Source organism: Sinohyriopsis cumingii, chromosome 4 (genome assembly GCF_028554795.1).
Source record: "Sinohyriopsis cumingii isolate HCF-2022 chromosome 4, ASM2855479v2, whole genome shotgun sequence".
NCBI classification, from domain to species: Eukaryota; Metazoa; Mollusca; class Bivalvia; order Unionida; family Unionidae; genus Sinohyriopsis; species Sinohyriopsis cumingii.
Window position 1 is genome coordinate 81,164,636 of NC_142964.1, and position 27,714 is coordinate 81,192,349.

The 27,714-nt window shown below is 37.3% G+C and overlaps 1 protein-coding gene across 1 annotated transcript in view; it reads right to left on the bottom strand.

The window, feature by feature from the left end:
* The window catches only part of LOC149801537 (F-box/WD repeat-containing protein 2-like), a 32,914-nt gene extending 5,864 nt beyond the window's left edge, over positions 1-27,050 (bottom strand). Inside the window, exons 1-3 of the mRNA XM_089955730.1 lie at positions 26,758-27,050; positions 22,205-22,443; positions 13,945-14,707 (exon numbers count right to left, since the gene is read on the bottom strand). Of these exons, the coding sequence (XP_089811856.1) occupies positions 13,945-14,707; positions 22,205-22,443; positions 26,758-27,002 (1,247 nt within the window). The 5' untranslated portion in view covers positions 27,003-27,050. The remainder of the gene's footprint in view (positions 1-13,944; positions 14,708-22,204; positions 22,444-26,757) is intronic.
* Positions 27,051-27,714: the final 664 nt, after the last annotated feature.

Here is a 27,714-nt window from a genome sequence, read left to right on the forward strand (position 1 = left end):
TACTTGGGCAATGTTTCATTGAAAATATCTTCAGTGATTCAAAAGTTATAATCTGGACAAGGATATGTACGAGTCACAGAATTACATTTTGCCTTTCTGTAATCTTGACCTCAAGGCTGGGGGAGTGGTTATGGTATACACAACTCCCCATATGCTCACCATATAGAAATGGGAAAATTTCATTAAAATATCTTCATTGGTTCAAACGTTTGGACAAAATACTGCTCACATAATTACATTTTTCCTTGCCATGATCTTGATGTCAAGACACTAGGGATGGCCAAGGTACACAACATATCATCTAATGATAATATATACTTTGGCAAAGGTTTATTGAAAATCTCTCCAAATGTTGAACAGTTATGGGTCAGATATGCAAATATTAATGGATGAACTGAAAGAAGCCATAATAGTATATGTCCAAAATAAGATTGGTGCATAGAAATGCAAGAGCTTATATCTACTGCATGCAATGTGCAAACTGTTTCTGCTTTGAAAATGAGCCTCTTAAAAATCAGAATTAATGGTATACTGAAAACAAAAGATATCAGGGAAAGCAAATTTTTAGTAAATTGTGTTTCTCCAAGAATACATACCCGATCACATTAACGTTAGGGATATAAGCCTGCTACCTCTCGAATCCAGCCCTACTAAAAGACAAAAATTCGTCTTTTCTGTCTATCTCATATAGACCAAAGGGCAATAACTCTTGCCCCTTACCTCCCCTTGCCACCGCCAGGTGTCACTAGATTTTTAAGCCAAGCGATATATATTATACGAGGATACTCGCATAGCGGGGTGGTTGGGAGGGTTTTTAAGTAATGTGATCGGGTAAGTATTCTCGAAGAAACACAATTTACTAAAAATTTGCTTTCTCCTTCAAATACGTTCCCCGATCACATTAACGTTAGGAGAATAAGTAACAGGAGGAGGGAATGTTGAGCATCCTACCTCCACCCCGGGTACCTTCTAGGGAATGATGGCTGGATTCCCCATTTGAACGATAACCTGTTCTCCTAATTTCATCAGCAACACAGTCTAGGGTCCCGTGATATGTGACCCTTATATACGGTTAAGAAGATAGTTATTGAAATCTTCTTACCTTTGAAATTTCACTGGCGAATCCAGCGAAGCTGATAGGCTGTGCTGATTGTTTTAAATGGGTCTGGTGGTCATCTGGGCTGCCGACACCGGACCTACCAGATTCAAGGTTTGCCTCTGCGAAGCCAAATCTCTGAGATAAAAACTGGAGAAGGTTGACTCTGCATGCCAGCCAACAGCTTCTATTATATCTCAGATCGAAACATTGCGTTCGAATGCCAGGCTCGCCGAGATTGCTCTAATCTCATCAGCCGTAATCTTCATGAGGCGACTCTGATCTTGTGAGACCTCAGAGTACGCTGACCATATAACCCACTTCAGTCATGAAGCAAGGGCTTGAGGGGTGATATCCCATTTACCAGCTTTGACCGGAAGAAAGAGGTGCTTACGTGTGTCCCAACATGCCTCTGTGCATTTTAAATAGTGCTTGAGTGCACGAACAGGATCTTGCATGGCTGCTGCTCTTGACTTATCTATGGAAGAGAGCAAGCGAATGATGATTCTTTGATTGCCAATGGATGGTAACCTATTTTTGGCTACAAAGCCTGGTTGCATCAGGAGGACCACCAAACCATCTGATCTGAACTGAAGAAAGTTCGGGTCACTGGAAAGGGCATGTAACTCACTCACCCTGCATGCTGAAGCTAAGGCTATCAAGAAACATGTTTTGTATGATAGTAGCTTTAACGAAGTGTGGGCTAAAGGTTAAAATTTGTCTGAATTGAGCCATGTTAAAACCCAGGACAGATTCCATTTTGGAAACAGGGTGAGGGATTTTGGTCGATTGAAATCAAAATTGGCTAAAAGATCTGATAGATCTTTGTTATGCCCAATATCACATCTACCATGATGGCGGAATGTGTCTGATATCATGGAGCGGTAGCCTTAGATAGTAATTGGGGCCAACTGTTTCTCCTCGAAAAGCCAGAGAAAAAAGTCGGCCAGTTGAGGGATTGAGACACTCAAAGGGACGATGTTATTGATATGGCACCAGTCCCTGAAAACACGCCACTTTCCCTCATAAGCCTTCAGAGTGGAGGGCCTTCTTGCTCTTGAGATTCTCTCCACAATCGAAGGTTTAAATTGTTTGTCTCGCAAGGCTGCCCGGACAAGAGCCAAGCGTGAAGAAGAAGACGGTCCGGGCAGGGGTGGAACACCTGTGACCGCGGTTGTTTGAGAAGATTTGGGCTGGTTGGAATCTTCCTGGGTAGATCTATTGCTAGATCGAGTAGATCGGTGACCCAGGACTTGTTCCATCTGAGAGGGGCAATCAGAATCATCCGACAGTTCTGACCCCTTAACCTCTGGATTATTTTCGGTACCAAAACTGTGGGAGGGTAGGCGAATGCCCACAACCCCTCCCAGCTGATTGACAGAGCGTCCACGACCCAAGCCTCTGGGTCTGGAACCGGACAGACGAAGGTGGGCAACTTGCGATTCCACCTTGTCGCAAAAAGATCGATCATCAGATGCCCCGAAAGTATGCAAATCCGAAGAAAGACTGATTGATGGAGTGACCATTCCATGTGAATGATGTGACCTTTCCTTGATAGAGTGTCGGCTAAGACATTGAGTCTGCCAGGAATGTGTCTCATTTGTACGTTGATGTGGAGGTTGTCGCACCAACGTAGAAACTGCCAGATCAGAATGCACAGGTCTGGTGATTTGGTGCCCCCTTGTTTGAGGAGGTAAGTCACCACCACAGAGTTGTCTGACATAATGAGGACAGTTTCTCCTGAGAGCTGATCCTTCCAGAAATTAAAGGCATTGATGACAGCCCTCATTTCTAAAAGGTTGATGTGGAAAGGCCTCTCCCCTGGCTCCCACGTGCCACTGACTGTAGCGAAGTCCGGCAACAGGTGAGCAACCTAACCGTAGGTACTGGCATCAGTACATACCGTTATCTCCGCTTGGGGCATCTCCAGAGGAATCCCCGTGGACAGCCAACCGGGGTTGTGCCACTGACGCAGGAACGATCGTATCTCGGGCGTGATCATTATTGTTTGATTGAGGGGACTTGAAAGGGCTGATGTTGAGGCCAAAGGGTAGGACCTCGAACTGATAAACCGCTATGCGGTAAGCGAATCGGAGAAATTTCCGTGACGCGGGGTGCATAGGGACATGAAAATATGCGTCGGTCATATCTAGACTGATGGCATACTTGTTCCGCCGGATGGAAAGACGGATTGATCTCGCTGTTTCCATCTTGAATTTTGGTGGTAGAATGTATTGGTTGAGGCGACTCAGGTCAATGATCGGCCTCAACTTGCCGTTTGCCTTCTGGATAAGAAACAGCCTGGAATAAAACCCCGGCGATTGCGTTTTTTTCACAATCTCCACCACCCGTTTTTCTATGAGCGACCGTATCTCCTGTTGTAGAAAGGTATCCTTCTCCCGATCGGACGGTATGTCCGTGAAGAGGGGAGAGGAGGACAGGGGAGGGGGTTTGATAAATGAAATCCGAAGTCCCTCCAAAATGACCTGGATCACCCAATCGTTCTGAGGAAAAAAGGTGGTCCAGTGGTCCTGAAATTGCAGGAGGCGGCCGCTCACAGGTAGGCTGTCCATGAGTGGTGGAGAGGGTATGTCAATTTTTAGAGTTAGGAGGCTTGAAGACGGAGAAACTTTGTTTCTTACCGCCTCTGTATGGTTGCCTCCTAGCTTGATTAGACTGTTGTCTCCAGGTATTGGGTTGGGATCTATACTGCACATTTGATTGTAAGGATCCCTTGTCCCTGGTCCGCCAATCGTCCCTCCGCTGTGGCAGGGGCTGATTTTTCTAAACGCCTGCGAGGGTTGGGCGACGAGTTGGAGGGGCAGTTCCTGAGCTGTCTGCTTCCGAACTTCTTCAATTTTTCCTCCAAAGAGTAAAGGCGACCCAAACGGAGTCATCTGTAAAGCCAGAGTATGATGGGGCTTGAGCGACTTGGACCGCAGACATGTGTCACGTCGTATCAGGTCTAAGTTGGCAGAAGCAGTCAACGCATTAGCGATGGAATGGTGAGCTGCCCTGTTAATAACTCTAGCAATCTGGGCCGTCGCTTCCCAAGCATGGTCATTGTCGGATTTTTCTGCGAGTCGGAAAATGGCTAATGAAGCCAAGTCTAACATTGAAGATGTAGCAACTACATTCTGGACTAGCTTTGACGTGGCATGGAACACATTTTTGTCCACTTTGTAAAACAGTGGAGCGGACATGTGAACTGCTGCCATATTTTTGTCCAGGGCCGGAAGATCCGTACTGAAGGCGTCTGAATGAGTTTTGTACCAGCGACACAAGAACATCGCTGGTACTTGGCTTTCTGAAAAGAACGCCTTAGCATTCCCCGGATCACCTATTCGTCCTGATAGACGATCATTGATTTCCTTAATTTTTGCCGACTGGGGAAGAAGCCAGAAGGACGGCGTCTCTTCCTCCCCGTCAAGATCTACAGACGCCTTAACTTTGTAGTCTTGAGTGGCGGTAGGAGGTGGAGGGCATTCTGAAGTTGCCAACACCCTATAAATTTCTTCCACTGCCGCCTTGAAGCCAAACTCAGTCCGTTCCATGGTTGGATCTGTGTAAGGCTGATTTGTAGGAGTTTCGTCACCCTCACTGTGTGCCGAGTCGTGTTCTGTAATAGCTTGCATTTCTGGATAGAGCATACCAGGTGGCATAGATGACGTGATTCCGTCATCCTTAACACTGTCACTAACTCTCCCTTGTGGATAAGCCGTGAACATATGGATGGACGGCCCTGCCAGCTGGTTTGTTTGGCTTGTGGTCGGTCGGAATGTTGGCAACGGTCCTGCTATCACCAGTACCGGCTGCTCCAATGGCCTGGCTGGATGGACAGATTTCTCATTAAAATCTCTGCCATAGTTTTGGTATGTTGCTGGCGGTACAGCTTGACGGATGGATTTATCACTAAAATCCACGTAAGTCATGTTTGGTCGGACCGTTTTAGCAATAGGGTCCCCATGCTGGGCCAGCTGGACGGCCGGTGACGTATAGGTTGTATAAAGAAATGGATCCGATGGATCCGGTAAAAACCCCATGCGTCCTGACTTACAGGCCCGAAGGCCATGCTCGGACATGCGAGGGGACTTACACTCACTGGGCAGCCTAAAATTGGGGGAACATTCCCCCAAAGAGTCAGAAAAAGCTGTGGAAGCGAGCGAGGGAAGTAAGGGTAATATCTGGCCTGATGTCAATAGCTGCGTTGTCATTTCCTGGACCAAACAACGCATCTGTTCAAAGTTGGACTGTTGTACCCTGTCAACATTATTTTCCTCCATTGCCGCTGATGTTACTGTGGCTGATGGTTGCAAACGACGAACTTTAGGTGGAGGGGGGACCCCAACATCCCCCACAAGGCTCGCAATGGAGGCTGTCTTCTGATGTATACTGAGGACATCAATGCTATCTTTCTTCGACTTATTCCATCTATCCCTCCCTTTTGCTGCCTTCTGGACTACATCAACCCACGTTTGCTCTGTCCAAGTATTACACACGCTGCATGGTATAGATGATGTACACTTAGTACATACAATACGAGAGTCATGGTTGTCTTCTTTTGCTTTGAACTTTTTGCATTTCATGCATTTGGTTGACATTTCTACTGAAACGACACAAGAAAAGAAAACAAAGCACAAATTATCAATTCAGCATGTTATTAATTCGCTAATACCACAACCGTTACTAACGGAGTAAGCGAAATTAGTCAGTGTCACATTAACTCTTAATTGACAACACGAGTTCCGCGATAGCTTGTGTAACATGGTCTTCAGTAAACAAAATCCGTAAGGGTGACAAAGTCACTCAATTTTGAAAAAAATTGTTAAAATAATGTATGCAACCCGTAGAAGAATGATTGTCCAATGCAATAAATCCAAATTTAACTTCGGATGGTCCAATTTAACGCTAAGATGGCTTGGATTGTTTGGAGGTATAATGTACGTGTTATCAGTACAAGCGAAGCTTAAAAACTAGTGACACCTGGTGGTGGCAAGAGGAGGTAAGGGGCAAGAGTTATTGCCCTTTGGTCTATATGAGATAGACAGAAAAGACGAATTTTCATCTTTTAGTAGGGCTGGATTCGAAACATACTCTCTATTTCATAAAGCTCAATCAGGATTTAGAAAGTACCACTCATGCCAAACAGAACTTACCAAATTAATTGATCTTTGGCTGAAGGAAATGGATAATGGACATATGACTGGGATTGTTTTCCTTGACTTCAAGAAAGCCTTTGATCTTGTTGATCATGAAATTCTGCTGCAAAAGTTGAACTGTTACAGATTTGACAATCCTTCTTTAAACTGGTTTAGATCATACCTAAACCAAAGGTCTCAACAAGTAAGCATTGGCAATATTAGCTCTCAAACTCGCACTATTCATTCAGGAGTCCCTCAAGGCTCAGTTTTGGGCCCTCTCCTCTTCCTTATCTATATCAATGATCTACCATTAAATAATGAATCCACAAACACAGATTTGTTTGCAGATGATGCAACTTTGTATACATCTAGTTCTGATACTGAAGTTATCCAAATGAAATTAAACTCAGACCTTATCAGAGTCCAAAACTGGGCACAACAAAATAGGATGGTAATTAATGAAGGTAAAACAAAATGTATGATTTTGGGGACATCACAAAAGCTACACAAGTCAGGGAACCCAAAACTGTCTCTTGCAATAAATAATCATCCATTAGAAAATGTCAAACATGAAAGGCTTGTAGGTGTGTCTGTAGATAATAATTTATTATGGAATGACCATATTGATAAGCTTTGTAAAACACTGTCATCCAAAATTGCCCTTCTCAGCAGAATCAAGAAATATTTACCTATGGAAACTCGCAATCTATACTACAAGTCATGTATTCTTCCAACAATGGATTATTGTTCTAATGTATGGGGAAACTGTGCCAAATCTGAGCTTGACAGGATTTATAAACTTCAGAAACGAGCAGCACATGTAATTTTAGATGCATCTGTTGATCATCCCTCAAAAGCATTATTTACAGAACTCAAATGGTTCACAATATATGACAGGATAGATTTTCACAAGGCAGTTCTTTTATATAAATGTCTACATGGAACTGCACCAGAGTATCTTCAAGACTTATTCAGGCCTTTTTCAGCACAATACCAGTTGAGATCAATATCACATGGAAACATTCTAATACCGAAACCAAGAACAGAGCAATTTAAAAAGAGTTTTCAATACTCTGGTACAGTTCTGTGGAATAAGCTTCCACTACATGTAAAATCTGCTGAAAATATCAGAGTATTTAAGAAAAGATATCATGAGCATGTATGTGTTTCTAACAGATAATGGAATTTAGTATTTTAATACTAAACATGTTAAAATAAACAGTAATTATTGCCATCTTCATATACTCTCCTTAAGAGGGCCTCAAGGGAGAATAGTCCTTGACTAATGAGTCACCCTCTATAAATAAAGCATTATTATTATTATTATATTATTATTATTATTATTCGAGAGGTAGCAGGCTTATATCCCTAACGTTAATGTGATCGGGGAACGTATTTGAAGGAGAAAAGAAGCTTGCTTGTAAGTAAATTTTTGTTCGATGTTGTAAATGTTACTGTACCCCTGTAATTTTTAAGTAACCATACATATCAAGTGATACTGCCAAATCTAACATTAACCTGTTTTGTCTCCATACAAATTGCATATAGTAAAGGCAGTTATTTACCTTGCACAAAAACTACCACTTCTGGAGGCTCATGTGTCACCAATAGCAATGCTCTGTATAATGTAACATTCTGACATCACACGAGTGTGCACTGAACAGTAGAGCAAGACACTCATGTGCTGTAGTACTAGGATAACTGTAAAGTTGGTGTAAACAAGTCAAGTTTGTTTATTTGCCAAGTTAGAACTGAAATAATGAGCTAAAAGGAGGTATCAATTTCAAAAGATAAATACCTGTTTTCAATGCTACAAGTTTTTACATAATTCACAAACTGTGAATTTAACAGATATTTATCTATTCCAATCAATACTGTACTTCATTTTAAGTCATTATTTCCACATTTGCCTGTGCAATATTCATTTCACACTGCATCTCTTAGTCTTTTTTATCATCTTGGGGACAAAAAAGTTGCCTCTATGGTGCCTGTAGCAAGCATAAAAGAAGCCTCAGAAAATATGGATAAAAGATCATTTTGGTTGATTTTAGACCCAATCAAGTACACCCAAAACTGGCTTACTGAATATAGTGTACTTACTGCCAAAGAAACACAAGGATGAAAAAATGACTAAGTAACTTAATGTTTTTATATTAAAATCAAACTTTAAATGAAATTATAAGCAAAAATCACCAATTTAGGACTAAAAAGCATGCTGCGCTGCAGATTAAGCATTATTGAAATAGAAAGGAGCTACCAGTAGGACACTTGATGGTAAATATGACTAGGAGCTACCAGTAGGACAATTGATGGTACATATGACTAGGAGCTACCAGTAAGACAATTGATGGTACATATGACTAGGAGCTATCAGTAGGACAATTGATGGTACATATGACTAGGAGCTACCAGTAGAACATTTGATGGTACACAAGACAAGGAGCTAATAGTAAGACACTTGATGGTATACAAGACAAGGAACTAATAGTAAGACACTTGATGGTACACAAGACAAGGAGCTAACAGTAAGACACTTGATGGTACACAAGACAAGGAGCTAACAGTAGGACACTTGATGGTACACAAGACAAGGAGCTAACAGTAAGACACTTGATGGTACACAAGACAAGGAGTTAATAGTAGGACACACTTGATGGTACACAAGACAAGGAGCTAATATTAGGACACTTGACCGTGATGGTAAACAAGACAAGGAGCTATCGGTAGGACAATTGATGGTACTCAAGACTAGGAACTAACAGTAGGACACTTGGTGGTACACAAGACAAGGAGCTAACAACACTAGGACACTTGATGCTACAAATGACTAGGAGCTAACAGTAGGACACTTGATGCTACAAATGACTAGGAGCTAACAGTAGGACACTTGATGGTACATAAGACTAGGAGCTTACAACTGGGCACTTGGTGGTACACAAGACAAGGAGCTAACAACACTAGGACACTTGATGCTACAAAAGACTGGGAGCTAACAGTAGGACACTTGATGGTACATAAGACTAGGAGCTTACAACTGGGCACTTGGTGGTACACAAGACAAGGAGCTAATAGTAGGAGACTTGATGGTACACAAGACTAGGAACTAACAGTAAGACATTTGATGGTACATATACTAGGAGATAACATTTGGACACTTGATGGTTCATAAGACTAGGAATTAACAGAGATGCCGTATTTATGGCATGCTTTTGGACAGCAACAAATAATAACTTTTTGTCGTCCGAAGACATTAAATTCTTCAATTAGGTGTCTGAAAACAAACGGGAAGATAAATTTACCATTAGCTCACATGACAACGTGCTGCCATGAAGAAAAATAAGTATTTTGTCTAACACCAGGGAAAGGATAATGAATGAAAAACAGGCATTACTTGCCTATTTTGTCTATTTGATACATGTACATCCACCAGAAAATGCAGCCATGCATGTATTTAAGGCATGATTGTGTGCATATTTTCCAAAAGAACCGTCATATTAGTAATCTGGCAAATCACAGTTTAACCCTCTGCTGATTAGTGATCAAATAAAAAGGAATTATAATTCTGAAGATATCTACAACAGAAACATTTTAGTATTGAGAGTAGAAATACATGTATGATGGCTAATCTTAGATCACCAAGAGTGAGAGGCTCCATATGGGTTGAGTGTTGTACGCATGCCTAGGAACGGTAAAAGGTGCAATATGCAAGTTGGCATGATTAATATGTTGGTATTTGTTTAAATGAAGGTAATCTATTTGTTGTGCTTCTCTCTTCTTTATTTTTCCACCTAGTCAAGGGTAGCTTCAAAATAAGCAGAGCTTGCCGACTTGATACAATCGACTGCTCAAAGATTGTTTTGATGCATGTAAGAGATTTCAAAGTGTCCAGGTGATAATTGTTAATAATATAACTTGTGGGATTTCTTTGACAGGTGTGTTTGGAAATAAAAGGCAGCCATCTGGATTTCATTAAAAAAGCACATGATGTACCGTACACGTAGCACCCACAATCAATATTTATCATCTACAAAGAGATTTATTACCTGCAGAACAATAACTATGTTTAAACCATGGTACATAATGCCTCAGGGATAAGAGGTTTGTTTTGTTGCAAAATGCCAATGAATTTACTACTCCATACTGAGTCTCTGATGTATTGTTTAATGATATAAAGCAGGGGTCATAGTTTTTAATCGAAGTCATAACTGGCGACCAAATGAAGCAAACTTTGTATCAGTTAAATTAACGACAAACATGCTGTGAATTTTACTTTAAAGTGATGCAGCAGATCACCTTAGACTGTGTCAGAAAACATAAGTTTTAGAAAAAATTATAGTGGAGCAACGTCCGAAACTTACAAGGCATATAAATATTATATTTACCCCCCCCCCCAAAACGATGTTCGAAAACATACCGTAAATATGTTAGTTGTTATCATTATGGCAGGAGAGTTTGGGGGGGAGGGAGAGGGGAGATGTTATGCTTAAAGTCTTTACCATTCCAGAATAGAACTGATGATCTGAATGAATTAAAATTTCATTGTTCTCAAAAGTGATTGGGAAACTCATTCCACAGAATGGCATCTGCATATCTAAATGATTTTTTGTTATATGTTTTAGTTTTTGGGACATAAAAAATATTTGAATATCTGAAATTGTATTTATTGTGTTTAGAACATATTAAATAATCTAAACAGTTGGAAACAAATTTATTCAGAATTGTAAAAGTATCTAGAGCCATGGACCAAAGTCTGCATACTTTCAAGGTTGGCAGTTTTGCCTCAAGTAAGAGTTTATGATAACTGCTTGTGTAATCATCATACACAAATCTCAGAGATTGCTCCTGTAGTTTTTGAAGTTTCATTGTGTTCATGTCATTGCAGAAATACCAGAATAAGGGACAGAAGTTGAAGCTGAATAAATGTATTTAGATGGTCTGTTTGTTGTCTAATTGACTTAAAAATCAATATGATTCAAGACTGATAGTTGCTTTGAAGCTTTCCTACTAAGATTTTCTTTACATGTGAATCATTTTGCAGCTGGTAGTCAATGTCATTCCTAGCAGACTGAGAATTTCTTCACAGTTTGTGACAGCACTATTTATGTTAAGTACAGGCTTTATCCTGAATGTCCTTTATACCCACAGATACTGCTTGAAACTTTGCAGGGTTGCTTGAAAAGAAAGCAATTCATGAATATAAAAAAAATATGTCTCTGAAAGCTACCTAGTTTCCCTCTGGGCAAGTTTTGCAAGGAATAATTTGACCAAGTTACACCAAGATAATGTGACCATAAATGAAGTTATGCCAGGAAACAAAACATTCTAACACTGTGGCTAACATGTAAAATAATGGTCATTCATGTAACATTTTTTGTAGACTGGTTTAGAATGATACATGATGCACCTGAGCTAAGTTCCATAATGATATCATGTAAATAGTTGGGAGTCAATGCCAGGGAAATAATACTTTTACAATGGGGTTAGCCTGTCTGAAGATTACACAAACAGCAGCAACAATGTTGGTGGTATGGCATAAGCTCTTCCACACATTGTACAGGCAGTGCAAGGTTAGTATTATCAACTACAAAGCTTCTGTTGTAATGAGATGAAATATCCAAGTTCTAAATTCACACTCTCTGTAATCTAGTCACCAGAGTTGTCTTGTTTCCATTTTAGCTTGTCAGACTTTTATTGTATTTTAATTGTTTCAAGAAAATCAAGGCAACATATTATTTACCTGTTAATGAAATGATAGATATAAAACTGCCCCAAATTAAAGGAATAAGAAAACATAAACACAGATTAAGAGAAATATATTGAACAGATTCATAATGCAACAATGGTGAAAGTCCTCACAGAGGGCTTATATAAGAATCCTTTATAATTTAATCAAAAAGTGTAATTTAATTTTAGTACAAATAGGAACATTAAAATATTTAGACTATCTTTTTTTGATCACCCAAAATAATTCAACCAAAATGTTATTTTAGCAAAACTAATTTGTAAAGCAAACTGTTTCTTTGTCAAATTGAGCTATCCGAGATGAAAAGTTTCTCAGAAGCTGTAGAATGTCATATCAGACCTCCACATGACAGCCTGAGTGATGTCAGTAAGGCAAAAATTTCACTTGAATGCTATGATGATGGTGACTGTCCTACCTCATGAACTAATGAACATGAGAAATTCATGTGCCTGTGGTGGGTTTATTCATTGTAACCCAATGGATCCAGGACTAGAAATATTGCCTTTCCTTATAACCAGCTACAATATATCTATGAATCTACAACTATGCTACCATTTTTGATTGATAAGAACAGACAGGATCTCCCTGTTCTCACTGACTCAGTATGTTTCAGGCACCATAACCTTAGGAAGAAGGGTTTAATGAAATTAGAAGTTTCAAAGCACTGATTGGCTGTAGCAGGACCCTGTTTGTGATAAGCTCTGGCAAAGCCCCGACAACAAAAATCCCCAAAAGGGACCAATGATCTATTTATTGTCTGTAAAGAATATTTGCAAATTTAAGATCATTCTTGTTTCCAACTGCTTACTGTTTAAACTAACTGGTGATCATACTGGATGTAAGATTGGCACTATTTTATTTAGAACAACCAGACATCATATGGTGATGAAAACTATTTCTCAATATATCGCCATGAAATCAGGAGGAGTAGCTATAACAAGATTATTCAGTCTTTGTGGCTATGATGAATATAAAATTGGCACCACTCAGGACCAATTAGAAATATCATAAGAAACCTCATGGTGAAAACCCCATCTCAATATGAATCACATGACCATCCACTCAGGAGTAATGACAACAAAGTTTTCAAGACGGAGAACATGATGGCCATCTTTGATGTCAGATAAGCAAAACAGTCATTTAGGGCCAACAAGACACCAAAAAGTCTTTGGTAAAAACTCCATTTGATATGACTGTCAATTTTGGGTAAGTAGCAAAACGATTTTCAAGATGGCTGTTATGAGGCCATAATGGATATCACATTGGCACCATTTTCATTTTGGACTAATTAAACATGAAAGTTTTTTGCCAAAAATCCCATTATGATATGACCATCCCTTTAGGAGGAGCAGTGATAACAAAAGTTTCAAATGATTCCCGTGGTGGCTATATTGGTAGTCAGATCAATACCATTTGCATTTAGGACCAACTTGATATCATAAAAACTCTTTCAGTGAAAACCCCATGTCAATATGACCAGCAATTCATCCGAAGTAGCAAGTACAAGATTTTCAAAATGGCAAAACTGATTAGTGCAAAATGTTTAGTAAGAAAACAGAATACACTTAAACTGATAAAAAAAACTCTAAGGATTGCTGTAAACTGGTAAAGGCACAAAATAGAATGTACCTGCAAGGTCCTTTAAGAAAGTGTATTGATATGGCATGAATATTAGTAGTAACTAGTGCTAGTCCCTTTATCCAAGGTGAGATAACTCTCATCAGACTTCCTTCTTGAAAAAACATGCCAAAAGGCATGGTTAACATATTTCTTTTCTGGTTCAGAGGGCTGTATTTGTAAATTGGCAATTTTTTTGAAGAAGAGATAAGTGAACTCGCAAAATCTACTCATTAAATATTTTTTTTAACAGTATTTGAATAAAATAATTCTTTTTACAATAATGCTAAATTATATTTTACTAAGAAATGTATACTGAAAATGTAAGCTGCCATTACTCTGCATACCTATATGGTGGAACAGGTACAGAACACAAGACCCTGCTAGAATGAACATCAACTATCATGGCTCGACTATATCCTTCATCAACCATGAATATGGCAAATTTCTGTCCAAGTCCAAGAACACTTTGCTGTGCTGGCACATCTTTTGGAATTGTAACGGTGGACTTGTGATGAGGAATACATCTTTTGCTGATAGTTTCTGTTTTGTATGTTGAAATGGACTGGACCTTGTCACGTTGCATGCATGTACACAGACTGATTGTTTCCGTATTTGTGACAAATGGCACACTCATACACCAGTCTGTATTGTGTGTTGTGCTTACATCCACCTTATCATCACAAACTGTCCAAAAGCAGCAGCCTCTTCTGTCTGTACTGACAAGATGAAAGGTCTGATGCCCTGTTTCGCTAAATGTGTATGATAAAATCTTTATCCGTGTGACCCAGTCATTGTGCCAGTCTGCCAGGGTCTTTAACAAAATGCCTGAACTAAGCTGCCATATTTTGACTGTCTTATCTGCTGAGCCAGTTACAATTATATCAATGTCCTTTCTGGCATCCAAACTAAAAACAGCAGAGGTGTGTCCACTATAACGTGTTACAAGATGCCCAGTGACAAAGTGCCAACAGGCCGCTGTATTGTCATATGAGGCTGTATAAACATACTCATCATCAAACTGTAAAGCAGAAACACTGTGTGTATGAATCACCTTCAAGCATTCCCCTGTGCCGATATCCCATAATCTTACTGTGTGGTCATCAGATCCTGAAATTTGAAAGGAAAACATAGTAACAAACTTTGAATTAGAAAAACACAAACCAATTTTTCCTAGTAAAATATGTTTCTTCAAGAATACTTACCCCATCATAATACCTTAGGATAACTACTACTATCTTTCATTATCTTAAGCAGAAGCCATCCACAAAATTTGGTCTATGTCTATGATGTAAAAATAATACTACTCTGTGGAAACCCTTTATATATTTTCATTTACCCTTACCATGAGCTTTTTGATCCCCAAATCCACAGGCTATCCACAAAGACCAAAGTGATTGTACCAAATTGATAAAGCTAACAGATGGATGTACAGATGGACAAACATCCAGTTGGGCTGATATAACAATGGGTTCCACTCTACTGTTTCATACTTTGCATATGGTTTGACTTAGAGAGAAAAAGAATTTCCCAGACTTGCCTCATTGGTAATCCAGGCTATAAAATGACCATATTTATCTTAAGTATTGTTAAAAAGAGCTTTTAGTTCCTTTTAATTTGATGCATGACTGATAGGTGTAATGTACGTTGGTGAGGATACTGCTTGGCCTTAATTCAGGCATACATCTCTTGAAAGACTCCAAGCTCGACTTCACTTCCTGTACTTCTGAGGTCATTTGAAAACAAGAGTCCCTGATGTTCCACTGGCCAAAACGAATTTCCAGGAATTCAAGCTAAGTCCATTTCTTCTTTTAACTGCTGAGTATTGTAATGATCTCTGATATTCTTCAGTGATAAAAAGATTTTTTAAATTAGCTGTTGTGGTGGACATATAGGATGTCAGATTTGCATCATTTTAATGTAAGATTATTCAGACTTCGTAAAAAGACCCAAATTAATATGACCATCCATTTAGAAGGAGTAGTGATAACAACAGGAAGGCCATATCGGATGTGCAAGAGGCACCATTTTCATTCAGACCCATGCACACATCATAAGAAATGTTTTAGCGAAACACCATATTGATATGACCATCCATTCAGGGGTGTGTGGCAATAACAAGATTTTCAAGATGGCTGCTTTGATGGTCATATTGGATGTGAAAGCACCACCTTTTTTTATTTAGAACCAACTAGATATCACAAGTCTTTTGGTGAAAACTTCATGTCAATATAACTTTTCTTTCTGGAGTATTAGCAATAACAAGCTTTTCAAGATAGTTGCCATGGTAGCCATACTGGAAGTCAGATTGGCACTATTTTCATTTAAAATCAAGCAGACATTGTACAACGCTTTTTTTTTTGTGAAAAACATATCCTGATATGACCATCCATTCAGAAACAGCAATAACTAGATTTTCAAGATGGCACTTTGGAGGCCATATCTGAAGTTTAATCAGCACCATTATAATTTAGGATCAATTAGACCATGATATCCTCCAAGTAGTTCAGGAGTAGACACAATAACAAACTTGTGCTGAAGGATGGACAACAACTAAAAAACATGTAGAAATATGTTTTTATTTTTTTTATATTATAATTCATTTACTGCACTTCAAGAAGATAGAATTGTCTACTGCAGTAAATTTATTTTCCTTTTTTAAAACTTGCAAAGTTTTTGTATTACTGACAAGTTCATTTCTCAAGTACATGGAAGCAGACATTTTGAACAGCTGTCTGCTATAGACAGCATGGTTTTCTTAATGCCACATACAAGAAAATTTCAGTCACAGTGCATGAAAGTAGCAAAGAGGTGTGCCAACATTCTTTCCACTGTGCTTGTTACAAAATTTCACTTTATACCTGTCCCTCTTTCAGAGGTACTTAATGACTGTGGAGTGGAATCAAAAGGATCATACTCTATTATAATTATTGTTGCAAAGTATGTTTCTATTGTGACTGCATACTGAACAATTCACAAACATTTATCACAAATGAATTAAGAGAAAAGTTTATGCTACATTTTCCTTCTACTTATTCCAGCAGCAGCTTTAAACATGATCTGATTTTACTTCTGCATTCTAAGACTTTGAATTTCTACATGACTAAGGACATTTCACGCAGAGTACTGACATAAGGCAACCTGCAAAGGAGCAAAATAAGCAAAGTGAGCTTAGTTTCAAACATAGCACCAATATTAATGTACCGTTTTATACAGAAAATCATACAAGGACGAGCAAAATAAGCTGAATGATATGAAAAGGAGAAAAGCATTTGCACAAATGTTAAACTTTGTCTCAAGGTTTATAGGGGCCCCGAGTGGCCGAGTGGTCTAAAGCGCTCTTCGTTACGGATCACTGCCATCTCACCTCTGTCTGCGGCGGTTCGAGTCTAAGATTCAGCCAATGTGGGCATGTGAGAAAGCTTGCCAGTAGCTTCTCGTGGGTCGGTGGTTCTTTCCGGGGTTTTCCGGGTTCTTCCTCCACCATTAATACTGGCCATGTATAGCCTATCGTGCTGAAAAATGGCATTAAACCCCACAACAACAACAACAACAAGGTTTATACTTTACACATGGTTTGATTTTCAAAGAATCGGAATATGCCAGATTTTCTCTCACTGATAATCATGATATTGACAAAACTTGTAACATCTTACACATTATTAAAGGTACTTTTAGTTCCATTTATTTTGTTGTATGATTGAGTGTGTTTGTGTGTGATTCAGATTTTTAACATAGCTTTAAAAAAATTCCAGTCATATTGCTACAATGTTTGCAGTGTGGCAATTTATTGTGATGTCTAGCACTGGGGCATTAAGCAGCAGACATATAGCATGATGTCCCACCCAGTCACGTTATCCTGACACCAGGCCGACCAGTCCTAACATTAACCTCTTAATGCTGAGTGGCAAGTGAGGTAGCTGTTTGTACCACTTTTGTTAAGTGTTTGGTATGACTTGGCCGGGGACTGAGCCCATGACATTACGCATCCAAGGTGGATGCTCTAACCACTAGACCACTGGATTGTATGATTGATGAGGATAATTTGGGTTGTAAAGTATACAGCTTGGCCATATTTTATATCTGCATTCCTCTAAAGAATGATAGCTCTACTTGGTCATGTTCACTTCCAAGACTTCAGAGGTACAATGGGAAAAAATGAACTGACAACTTTTCTTAGTTTTTATAAAATATGTTTTATAACTAATTTATTTAACTTTAAGAAGCCAGTATAGTCTACACTGAAAAAATTAATTTTCCATTTTAAAAACTACTAAAGTTTGTGTACTTGGAACTAAAGTTCTTTTCTTGAGCATATTGAAATAGCTTTTTTAATCAGCTGTCTGCTTCTGACAGCACAATTTCCATAAAACCACATAAAAAGAAATTTCAGCCACACAGAATGTGAAAATAGCAGGGTCATGCCAACATTCTCTTGACTGTATCTGTTGCAAATACACATTACATACCCCATATACTCACTACTAAGTTCATTCATCTATAAGTTGACCAACAACCACCAACCACCATTTTAGGGCTGCAAAAAGGAAATTTCCCCATGACCCTCCTACAGTCAAGGTGTTTTTGGCAAGTCAAATCTGTCTGCAAGAGGTGACATGTGGTCAAAAAGTTGCACTTGGGGAAAAATAAACAAATCAAACTGGACAGATGGATAGACAAAGAGATAGGACAAATAAAGAAAAAACCAATGTGGAATAAATACATTTGCATTACTGAGTTGAACAAGTACAAATAAATTAACATTTTGCCCATCTTCATGTAATGAAATCCACACGGGGGCCTGCATCTGAAAGCTATCTATATTTGTTCTTAAATCTGACTGTCCGTACACAAATTTGAGTTGGAAATTGCAGTAGAATGACAATTCACTGTGATCAAGCAATGTCAAAGACAGGGGTGGGACAGATAGTTTTACCACTGCCTTTAACTCTGTTTGGAAATGTATGAATGACTAATTTTTGACTATATATATATATATATATATATATATATATATATATATATATATATATATATATATATATATATATATATATATATATATAAAGTTATGTGTTTAGGCTTGATTAAACAGTAACACAGAAAGAGTGAAAACAACAAGCTTTTTAAAATTTAACAAATAATTTATTTTCCTGGACAATTCTGTTAAAATGAAAAAAGGAGAAGACCTTATGGTTTCAAGAATCAAATCCAAAAATAATCTAAGAATAATCCATGAATTAAATTGCAAAAGTCCTAGTAATAAATGTTCTAATAATTTCAAGTTCGAATCCTGATGGAAAATCCAAGATGGATGACGATGACGTATGCTGTAGTCAGTACTGTGCTTATCTACAGTTACTTGTATAAATACAAATAGGCACTCCGGTGTTGGAAATCCAAATTAAATTTGTAAGCAACATCTTTCCAAAATTTCTGTGTGAGCACTCCTCAAAATATTTCCAGAAAATAAAGAATTAATCCTTTTGAAATCCAAATGATCTGAAGATAATTAACTCAAAATCTGGCAAAGAAAACAACTTGATACCAAGTGTAAAAATTATTGCTCAATATCTGGCTACAACAAATTAACTTGACATCAGTGTGAAAAGCCCAAAAACTGAAAAATCTCTCTCAAAACAAAGATTATGTTATATCATAAGATGCAGTTTCAAAATTCCCCCAAGTTGCGAAATCAGAGGGTTTTTTTTTTTGCATGATCGTGTTTATATCACATATGCAGAATATGGCATTGATTAGACCAATGATTTTATTCCCAGAATATATAAAAAAATGTGTTTACTTCTTAACCCATGTAGTCACATCATGACCTTGACAACAGCCAATCATTTTAAAATAAAATAGAACTCTGTTTACTATTTCTGAATCCAGGTCAGAATTCAGATCAACACCTGTTGTTTATAAACTAACAGTCAAGGTCAAACAATTTTCTGAACAATTTCACCAGGTTCTTGAAGTGTTATGCCAAAATAAACATTATCGGAAATGTTACTTATTAATGATCCACAAGTGAAGCCAGTAAGTCATCTTTGTGATTGTCTTCTATTAATTCTGTATACATCATTGCTCAAACAATAACCTACATGTGTTTCTTCTTTAACTGCATACACAACCAAGCATCAGACAATGTGGTGGTTGATAAAAGATTATCACAATTTAATAAACACCAAAGAAATGAAAGCCACCAATGTGTATGCTGCGTTTGGCGGTGTTATTAGATGCAATCAGTTGACCAGTAAATAATGTCCACTTTATTAGCTGGAAATTGAAAGGATATGAAATTGTACAGCCGTTCAGCTTAAAAATCTTTATAAAAGTATTTTTCACATGTTTCTTTCAATATTCATAAAATCTGAAGTAAAAGTTATATGCACGCTGAAAGCATGTTTTGTTTGTTAATTATTTTTGCTGTAGACATTCAAATGAATAATCATACAAGTGTTAATTATTGGGAATTTACAATGGATAAAGGTACACAGAAACACATAAGAGAAAATTTCAGCAGTATGAAACTTGTACAGACACCGTTCATAGAATCTGGAATGTAATGAAATGTACATGTGCTTCGTCTTTCTTAACCTAATTTTGCTGTTGATTTTTCCCATTGAATTCAGACACATAACGATCTGTGACAAAATTACTGAATATTTTAAATATGTATGCAATTTTTGCAATGGAATTACATGTATTATGGATTAAATGCATGCCAGGACAGTACAATATCAGATGGTAAGTAAACGATGTTAATACTTTATTCATGCAATATATTAGACACTGAATTCAGACACAATGATCTGTGACACAATTATTGAATATTTTAAATCTGTGTGCAATTTTTCAATGGAATCACATGCATTATGGATGAATTGCATGCTATGACGGCACAATAGTAAATGGTGTTGATACCCTATTCATGATATACATTAGACATGAATAAACATATATGTGCCAATGCGTTGTTCTCTGAAAAAAGTAAAATACTGTAAAACCCTGCATTAATGCGACCCTGCTATTAACGCAATCCAATTTTTTGGACCCCAATTATCGCATTAAAGTGGGAGTCCACTGTATTGTTTACTGGATTTGATACTGTCCAGAATAGAGCTCTGTTCTATTTGACCTGATTGATTTTTTCATATTTTAAATGTAAACAACTAATAATAGAAACATTGTATCTAGTTGCTGACCTTGTTCCAAAATCAGTTACAGTTTTGGTAAGGGGCCATCCATTTAGTATGTACGCAAAAAGCTGGCAAAGCCTGATCCGCCCCCCCCCCCCCCCGTACACATGCACACTTTTTTACACACACCCCACCTGTGTACATACACTTGACACGCCTCCCCCCCAATACTATAGAACAGCCTATATTTAATCCACACAGAAACAATCAAAGATTAATTAATGTGTTTAATAAAACAGATAGTCCACTGATGTTGAATGTCTGGCTGCATCAAAGAAGTAAGCTGCATAACTTTAAAAAGTTTGTCTAGTGTCCACTAAAATTCAAACGTTGACTTAACCCAGTTGAACAGGTTACGTATTAGAGAAATTATTATCAAGGTTTCAACCCCCCCCCCAATTTCCTATGCATACGTACATTATCAGTAGACCCCCCACATGCAAGCGTATGCATTTGGGTTAACCCTCCTCCCCCTCCATGCGTATTTACTAAATGGACAGCCCCTAAACAATTTTTCTAAAAATCATTTTTTATCTTTCTCAGAGCAAGAATCATTAAGTTGAATCAAGGTCATACCTGGACTACGTGACATCAAGCATGTGTCAATTGGTAAAAAACTTCTACTTTTTCCAGAAGGATGAACTTTTGACCCTCATCCAGGAAACTGTTTTACATCTTAAGAAGTCATATAACTGAATCAGATGTTATGATTAAAATTCTATCAGTTGTGCTTTAACATCTGACATGTTAAGCTGTATTGTGTTGTGACCAGTTTGGGCTGAATGTTGTTTTATTCAATTTATTGAATTTAAGTGATTATTTTCCCTGGAAATACAAAAGTGCTCTGACAAAATTCTTGGACAAAGACAATCACTGGAATTTATACAGAATTCAAAGCTGGAATATTTTCTGTGATTCAACATGAGACTGTTGACACATCTGCACTTTGTAAGTTATTATAGGCATCATCGCCTTCCATCTTGACTTTCATCGGGATCTGAACTGAGATTCACTTAGAACTTTTCATTGATAGGACTTATGTTTTAATTCTTGGATTATTTTTGGATTAAATTCATAAAACCATAAGTTCTTTTTCCTCATTTTTTTATACTTTGTATTCTAGGGAAATAAATTATTTGTTAAATTTTTCAAGGCTTGTTGTCCTGTTGATTAAAAATAGTGAAAATGATAGTACCAAAAACAAAATCCAATCTTTTCAACTTGCTCATTTAACATTGAAAATAAAAATTAGAGTTAATTTTCTGTAGCTATTGTCTGAAATGGACTATATCCAGTTTACACTAAGGAAATGTATCCTGGTAAAAAGATGACATTGCTTCTATACTTTGATACATAATACCTAACTTGATTGCAGTATTTTGCCATTAACTATATAGTTCCATACCTGTGGCCACCTTATTTTCCCCATAGTAAATGGCCATGACTCTGCCCCTGTGACCCTCCAAAGTCATCACATCAAAAGCTGATCTGGTCTTCATCTTGTTTATAAGCTTTACTGTTTTAATAAATCTATTCTTGTAGATGTGAGCTGGGATCCGTAGGTCCATTTGTACTTTGGTACCAACTCGGATGGCCATATGCATCCACACCTCCCGCAGACTGTTGATCAAGTTATTCCACTGTCTAGAGAATATTACAATGAATTATTTTCAAGAATTTATGATAATGGTCAACTCATCAAACCCAGTGCTTAACCCATCATTAACTAAAATATATAAAACATACTCATTCAACATTTACTGTGACCTAAAATGATCTGGCTATCGGTGCATTTAATCAGACATTTACAGTGTAGGAATATATATTGATACTATGACAGAATTAGAACTTGGAACTGTGTCAATCCAGTGATCCACAGGCCTTAACTGGGGTTACTCTCAAGGGTGTGTTAAATGATACATGCAATAAAAAAAAAGTAAAATATATCAGTCTGGTCAGTCACTTAACAGAGAATAAAAGCAGAATGAAACCCTTATAATTCTAGTCTCCAGACGAATATGTTTTGCTAATTTATTACAGAATCGGAAAATTACAGTATGAGGCTTAAGCGAAGGCATGGTTCTCATCAACAGAACTTCAATCTGGACTTGACCTATATTTCAGCAAAATGAATGGCTAAAATTTAAGTCTCACATATAAATTGACCAATCAATTGTCTAAAGTCTACAATTAACTTCGAGACATGGTGAAATGAGGCCTGATTGATTACCTAGTAGCTCTAACTCAGCAATGACTGGGTAAATAGCAATGAATATGTGACATTAACTGTAAGTAATACTACTAATCAATGTAGACTTAAGAAACTAAAGCACAGCCAGAATCTGTCACCTTTATACAACTGTCAATAATTCTCACCCTCACACACCCAATTCCTACATAAATGTCATGTATATAATGGTTCCATTCCAATTTCAGCAGCCAGGTGTTTTCTAACCATATAATGGTTTCTCACTGCTTTAAGGGGTCAGTGAAGTGCATGGACAGTGATCACTCTGTTTATGCAAAGTAACTTTTGCTTTGTGGCATGTCATGTGTATAATTCCCTATTCATCAAAGTCCTCGCACAAAAGCCAACTGTCATTTGATCTAGACGAGTTGAGCAAGTTGTTATTCTAGATACTGTCTGAAATGTTCACAGCTATTTCCAATCCTAATTATACAAGATGACCAAACAAAGAGTCAATCATCTGTTACAGTAATTTTCAAGATCATAAGCTTTTTGGAATCTGTGTAACTTGTAATGTCATCTATACCACCATACCAAACTTTTTCACTCCCCATGCTATCCACAGCACCAATACAGATTCTTAGAGCTAATATATGTAGCACCATAACAAATTTGTAAAGCTATATTCCCTGGCTTTGCAGGTTTTCAAGGATTAAAATTCATTTCATTCTTGAGTATTACCTATGATAAAATACTTATAACATGCTTGAAGAATGAGTTTTGGGTATCATTTTTAACTTTTAAAGCCCCCCTATGCAAGAGCCTTTGGGTAAAAAAAAAGGCATTACACGATATGTCTTGAGTTATTTATTTTTGACCCTGTGACCTTTCTTGAGGGCTCTGAGAGTCACCATGGTAGCCATACTGAACATCAGATTGGCACCATTCTGACTTATTACCTATTAGACATGATAAGAAGTCTTTATTTTAAACCCCACAGTGTTGTGACCATTGGCTGAGAAACCGTTTTCATTTAGTACCATAAGACCAACTACACTTGTAATGAAATGTATGTGTGGAGAATTTCATGGCATTGTACTCCCAGTAGTTTAGGAGGAGTAGCAATAATAAACTTAATCTAACAAAGGGACAAATGACAGATGACAAACTTAAAATGAAATACAGGCCATCTCATAAGCTCTTCTGGTCTATGACCAACAGAGCTTAAAACATGGTTTTATCTACAACTGGAATAAGAGAAAGTTTTGGGTCATCATGAAATGCATCTAATCAGCATATATGTATTAGTTTTTGAGTGAAAAAAATACTTGAACCCATTTTTTTCAGACCATTTTTATTGAGGCATACCTGGAGACGATATTCAACAGTTTAAGGGTATAAATAGTTTTTTATTTATAGAAGATCTAAAGGTCATTGACATAAAATTTAATATAAGACTCACTAAATTTTATGATTTTTCAGCAAGGCTGGAATTTTATAGTTAGTAAGAATCAAACTCCATATTGCAGTCTGCTACCTTCCAATAAAGTTTTTAGTATAAATGTTTTTCACTGAATTTGAATTTGCCTGTAAGTAAATGAATAATTAATGAAAAGCAAAAGAGAAAAAGGAATGAACTTTCCATAACATATAGCCATATGGTAGAGTTAGAATCTATCATGCATTTGTTGTTTGCTATCTTGCAACAATGTCCAGTCAAGGAGTCAAAGATATGGGGCCTACAACCCCATAATATTTTCTAAAGAAACAGAGTCAGAATTTGATTGGCCAATATTTCAAGTTTTCTTTTTTAAAATAGAAAAACATGCCTCAGCCTGTTTAAGTCTTTTCATAATTTTACACCATGCAACTTATAATACCAAAAGTAAATACATTACTGTTAAAAATTCTTTATTCCTTAGAGTAATTTCTTTGTCATATCATGTTCTCTTTCCACATGTAGTGCTAGGATCTATTCACAATGGCAGGTAGTCAGCCTTTATAAAATCAATGCTTACTGCATAGATTAAAATGGCATCTTCATTAGATCATGATGTCATCAAAATGACATCATCTTTTATTTACTAGTAGATACTTATGCTGTGAACTCTGGGAAAGATTGGACATGCAATGATATGCTTTTGACTTCCATCTCTTATTAAATAACACATTTTATTATTTTTTTTAATTTAATAACCAAAATAACAGTCATGTGAAAGAAAATAATAAGCTCAACAAAATGTAAATGATTTCTGACCTCCCATAAATCTCTTTTTTATAATGAATTAAATTTACTAAGATGCTTTAATCTTGTGCCAGTCAATACATGCTGCTGTATTCTTTACCTGAATCCATTTTACAAAGCAAACTCTGATGACCTATATAAGAAAAGCACTTCATGTGTATCTATTTCAGTGTGATAATCTTCAAGTTACTTAACTGCTTTTTTTATCCTAAGAGAGTTAGAGGTCTAAAGTTTGACTCTGACAAGGCACTTACCACAGTCATACTCATAGCAAACCATGATGCCAATACTAATGAATACTACAGTACCACTCATTTTCCTTTCTAAATGTTTGTTTTATGTGTGATTTGGATTTTGTAACATAGCTTTAACAATTTTTCAGTCATACTGCTACCATGTCCGTAATGTGGCAGTTTATAGTGATGTCTGGCACTGGGGCATCATGCCGCAGACATGTAGCATGATGTCCCACCCAGTCACATTATCCTGACACCAGGCCAACCAGTCCTAACACTAACCTCTTAATGCTGAGTGGCAAGTGAGGCAGCTGTTAGTACAATTTTTGTAAGTCTTTGGTATGACTCAGCCAGGGATTGAACCCATGACCTCCCGCATCAAAGGAGGATGCTCTAACCACTAAGCCACCGGAGTGGTAAATGTATGTTTTATTTTTTTTTTCCACTGGTGGACTAGATGAAGAGCAGTGCCTCTTCAAAGAATCACCATCTGCAAGTATCACTATGATTTATTAATTTAGTAAATTTTCCATAAAAAATTTTGTCATCATGTTCGCTAATCACCCTTCATAAAGATGTTTGTTTCCATGTGGTGGGATGGATAATCCTTTACTAAAATCTACAAAGATTCATTAGAGTCCTTCATGAAAAAGCATTACTTTAAATCATTATTTTTAAACCCAAAGGTAGGGTGGGCATATTGCAGAATGCATTTTGTTAGCTTCATAACAATGATTTATCCAAAGCATGAAGAAAATTCGTCAAGTAATTTAGGAAATATAACCAAAATTAGTACAGACTTTTTAAAACTGTGACCTTGACATGATGTCACAGATGAACTGTCTTGGTTTCATAATGATTAATTCAAGCATAAGGAAAATCCATTAACAAGTTTAGGAGAGACAATTAAGCAAATGAAAAAATATAAGCACAACCTTAATGCATATTTTTTATGAATAGGACCATGACCAGGTCATAGGAACATGCACATGTTGCCAAATGAATTGCTTTTAGTTTCATAATGTCTCATCCCAAGTATGAAAGAAAATCCATCAAGAGGTTTAGGAAATATAAATTAAACCACTGACTGGAACCATAACACAACTCTTCTATAACTGTGGCCTTACTGTTTACAATAACACCAAAATCACCAGAAAAGTGGTTACTATGCCTGGCTTGACTCCAATATATGCTGAACAAAAATAAAATAAAACATATATTTTGAACTCCACATAGGAGAAAAGGAGTACTTTATAAACTGTAAGCATTCTTTCAACAAATTTACTTACCTACAAACTAATCGACAATTCAACAAACTTTTTTCATCAAGTTGGATTAGGACACGTGCACTGATCTCTACTGGCAGAAGTCTTAAGAAATCTCGATACAGCATGACAGGCAGTATGTCTGAAAAGTGGATCAGCTCCTTCGGTGAGCAGAGGGTCACTATGTGATCAAGTGTCTGGATCTTCTGTCTGTCAGTCAGCTGCATAAATTGCACTCCCACTGTGTGCAACCAGGAGATAAAGTGCATATCAGCTTCATCAACTTCCCATTTTTTCTGAAAATTTGTTTTACTTGACCCATCTGTGCAGAAAAAGAAAGTAAAAATACAAAAAGACCATTAGAAAATATATATAGTCTAGGCTCATGAATCTGAAGAAAAAGACGTACATTAACATAATGAAGTACTTGTAAACCCCTTGTGAAAAATTATGCAAATTGTCTACACCACCATGCACCATGTACCTCAAAAGCCTCATTTACCACTTCAGCCTCACTGGGGATATTCAATGAGAGCTAAAAGAGTAATCATGATGAAACCAGCCGATGTGAGCAGATTTGACTTTGAAAATGCTGCAAATGTCATAGGTATGCTATCTGGATGCAGGCAACACTAAGTAAACAAAGAATCATCCCTGCTAAAATCTGAATGCCTGTCTAACGGTTCAGTTGATTTCAAGGTCAACAAGGCAACTATCAATGCCATCAAAATTCACCAGCTCAAACTACCTATTTACTATGTTAAACACCAAAGATGCAAATGCAGAATGCAACCACCATGACAAGACTATTGAATGAAGACCTCTTTTTTGCACAGGTCAAGTACCTATGCAAGTGCAGTGAGCATCTTGATTACCTTTATGAAAGGCTGTGTAATGAACAGCATGCCTCAAAAAATGATGAAGCAGCCAAAGCTTCATTGAGTACTACCAGGCAGCCACCAAAATTTCGCAAGATGTTTC